The sequence below is a fragment of the Trichechus manatus genome, unplaced genomic scaffold, assembly GCF_000243295.1.
Source record: "Trichechus manatus latirostris isolate Lorelei unplaced genomic scaffold, TriManLat1.0 scaffold00096, whole genome shotgun sequence".
Lineage (NCBI taxonomy): Eukaryota > Metazoa > Chordata > Mammalia > Sirenia > Trichechidae > Trichechus > Trichechus manatus.
In genome coordinates, this window is record NW_004444032.1 from 1746511 (window position 1) to 1749700 (window position 3190).

At 37.7% G+C, this 3190-nt stretch overlaps 1 protein-coding gene across 1 annotated transcript in view; it reads left to right on the forward strand.

Annotated features, from left to right (window-relative positions):
- PPP1R3A (protein phosphatase 1 regulatory subunit 3A) overlaps positions 1 to 3190 on the forward strand; it is a 48965-nt gene that overhangs the window by 44956 nt on the left and 819 nt on the right. Inside the window, exon 3 of the mRNA XM_004382617.2 lies at positions 1371 to 3183. Within this exon, the coding sequence (XP_004382674.1) occupies positions 1371 to 3183 (1813 nt within the window). The remainder of the gene's footprint in view (positions 1 to 1370; positions 3184 to 3190) is intronic.

Below are 3190 nucleotides of genomic sequence, written 5' to 3' on the forward strand. Positions count from 1 at the left end.
AATTTAGTATTAAATTTGTTATCATAAATTTCACACTTGGTGAACATTCAATCTATTTGGAATTTTAGGAGATGCTTTAGATAGCCTTTTTTATTACAAAGGAGAAAATAGCAGTAAATGAGTCACATAATGCAATTTATTCTTCACTGTATTTGGTTGGAGCTTCTATCATTGGGATACGTAGATTCATAATCATCTAAGATTAAAATGACGTTTGCCTCTTCAAGTGTCAGAGCTGAAACAGAAAAGAAACAGAGCTCATCTCTTTCCCCACACATTCCACCTTTTCTATAGTGATATGGAAGCTGCATCACTAAAGTATGCAATTTACTTTGCTCCAACTTTAAGAAACTACAAAGTTGTCACCCGTTGTGAGAATTCTCACCAGCTGAAAGTTAACATCGCCATTTTTTTTTCAAACCACAGAATATAATGAAAGGGCCCTGAAAAATCACATACTTCACCAATACACCTCATTACAATGAGCAGGCTCAAATATGAAAGTTTGTTTAGAAGTTACTGAGATTGTACGTCCAATAAATGAACAGGGAGCTGTAATTTAGATGCTAATTTGCTCCATGCTGACGTTAATGCATAAAACAATGAAGCTCTATAATAGATGGAAATACAACCAAATCTGTGGAACCCACAGGCATTGGCTTACAAGACAGCTGTGCAGTTGACAAGTAACATGAGCCTTATGTGAGAAGAAGGGGAAAACGTAAGATTTGCATATAATTATTGAGATCATGCAAATGTCAGTTATGAGGAGAAAAAAAAAAAAAACACAGGCATCTCACTGTTAAATCCTGACAGTTGGCATCACTGAAGAGCTCAAATACATTTGAGTACCAGTTGGCAGAGGGTCATTAAAACAGAATTTGCAGAGACATTAACTCCCTCACTTTTCTTTGAGTGACGTTTTGCTATTAATAGTTTGCAGAGTCTTTGCAGAAAACATATTAATAAGAGAAACTGTAACGGGGACACCTACAGCAAGTGTAAATGCAGCACGGGGCACCCAGGAAGCTGCTCTCTAATTGATTAGCATGGAGCTATCAATGTGTATATCCTTAGTGAGGAGAAAGTGCAATGACAAGCAAGAATAGTTGAATAATACAATGTGATATTTGGAAGCTGGGAAGGAGAGTGATTAATTTGGGCCTCTTATTAATCTCATTTCCAAATCATACCCCACAAAGATCTCCCCAAAACTTCCGGCTTCCAGAGTTTGTATGAAATCTACAATTAAAATGAGTCAAGGAAATCTACTAGAGAATTACTAACTAAGTTAATAAAACCTATATAATTCATTTTGTATATTTAAATAGATCATTTGGTCATTATTTTTTGTTTTTTCATCCTTTAAGATAAATGAACGCTTAATACAAACTAGAAGTACTCCTCCCAGAGATGAAAAGAATACATTTTCAACAGATCCAGTCGATTTTCCAAATAAAGCTGAAGGATTAGAGAAGAAGAAAATCCATGGTGAAATATGCACTGACTTGTTCAAAAGGCGTTCGTCTCCAAGTTCATCAGCAGAAAGCTCCTTAAAGGGAAACTTTTACCGCAACGAAAAATATTCCTCAGGAAATGAGTGTAGTTATCAACCTTCAGAGGAAATTACTTCAGGTATGGGAGAAATCAAGCCGTCACTGGGAGATGCCAATAGCGATGAATTAGTGCAATTATGCATCAACAGCAAAGAAAAACTGGATGATAATGCTAATCCAGCCCAAGAGAGGCGCAGAGTGCAGATATCTTGTCCTTTCTCAGATCAACTAATGGCAAGCACCCTTAAGAAAAAACGTAAAGGAGAAGCTAAGAAAATTGAAATAAAAGATCAGGAATGTTTAAAAAAAGATTTCCATTTGGATGAATCTGCATACCTGGAAGAATCAACAGGAAAAGGATCTTCCAGGAAAGATTATGGCAGTGGTAAGGATGAGGAAGAGCAAAAAATACATTTAAGTCTTCATGAAAAGGGAAACAATTTTCAATCAACCTTGCATGACCAAGAAAGGAAGGTAGGTCACCCTGAAGTAAGTGTGGAAGTATTAGGAGCTAGTAGCAGAGACCTAACTGCTCTGTCGAGCAAGGAGAGCACAGTTCCCAGCCAGGCAATAACAGCAGATACGTTTCCTTCACCAAGGACACATTTAAGCTGGGAAGAAGTTGTGTTAACAACCCCAGAGCGTGATTTCACGACCGCTGGAGGCACCACTTTAGGAGGGATGCCTGGGCAAGTTTGTTCACCAAGAAATGAAAATTCTTTCAAGAATGATTACCCTTTCCAAGTTGTGGAAGAAAAATCAGATTGCATTAATCCTGAAGATCAGAATAAGAACACACAGCATAAACACAGTTGGAATGTTCTAGAAAGTCAGGGAAAAGCAAGAGGGAGTAAAACAAATATAACAGAACAGATCACAGAACAAGCAGATTGTGAAGACGTGTGGGAAAAAAGAGATAACACAAGGAGTTTGAAAGGTACTCCTACAGAAGAATTGTTTACCTGCCAAGAAACAGCGAGCTGTGAACTGTCTTCTCTAGCCGATCATGGTATCACTGAGAAAGCAGAAGCAGGTACAGCTTGTATAATTAAGACAACATCAGAAAGTACCCTAGAAAGCATGTCTGCTAGAGAAAAAGCAATAATTGCTAAGCTACCTCAAGAGACAGCAAGAAGTGACAGGCCCATCGAGGAAAAGGAAACAGCGTTTGATCCACATGAAGGGAGGAATGATGATTCACATTATACCCTTTGTCAACGGGATACAGTAGGTGTAATCCATGACAATGATTTTGAAAAGGAATCACATTCAGATATTTGTAATGTACATGTAGATGAAATGGAGAAGGAAGAAACCATGTGTATGTACAATCCTGGAAAGACACATGACAGGGAGAAAAGTAGCATTGGAAATATAACATCTGTAGAAGAATCCTTACAGGTCCTTACAGGGAACCGTAAAACAGCTTCAAAACGGGATTCACATTTGGAGATGTTGCCAACAGATGAAAAAATGTTTCCAGAAAATAGAGATGATGGGAAAGTCCAAGAATTATCAACGAAAATAGACTTAGATGTCCTCGCTCCTTCTGCTTTTAACTCAGACACTAATAAATCTTCTCAGAATGGTTCTCACATTTCTAATCACCATACTAAAACTTCAGAGCCATCTTA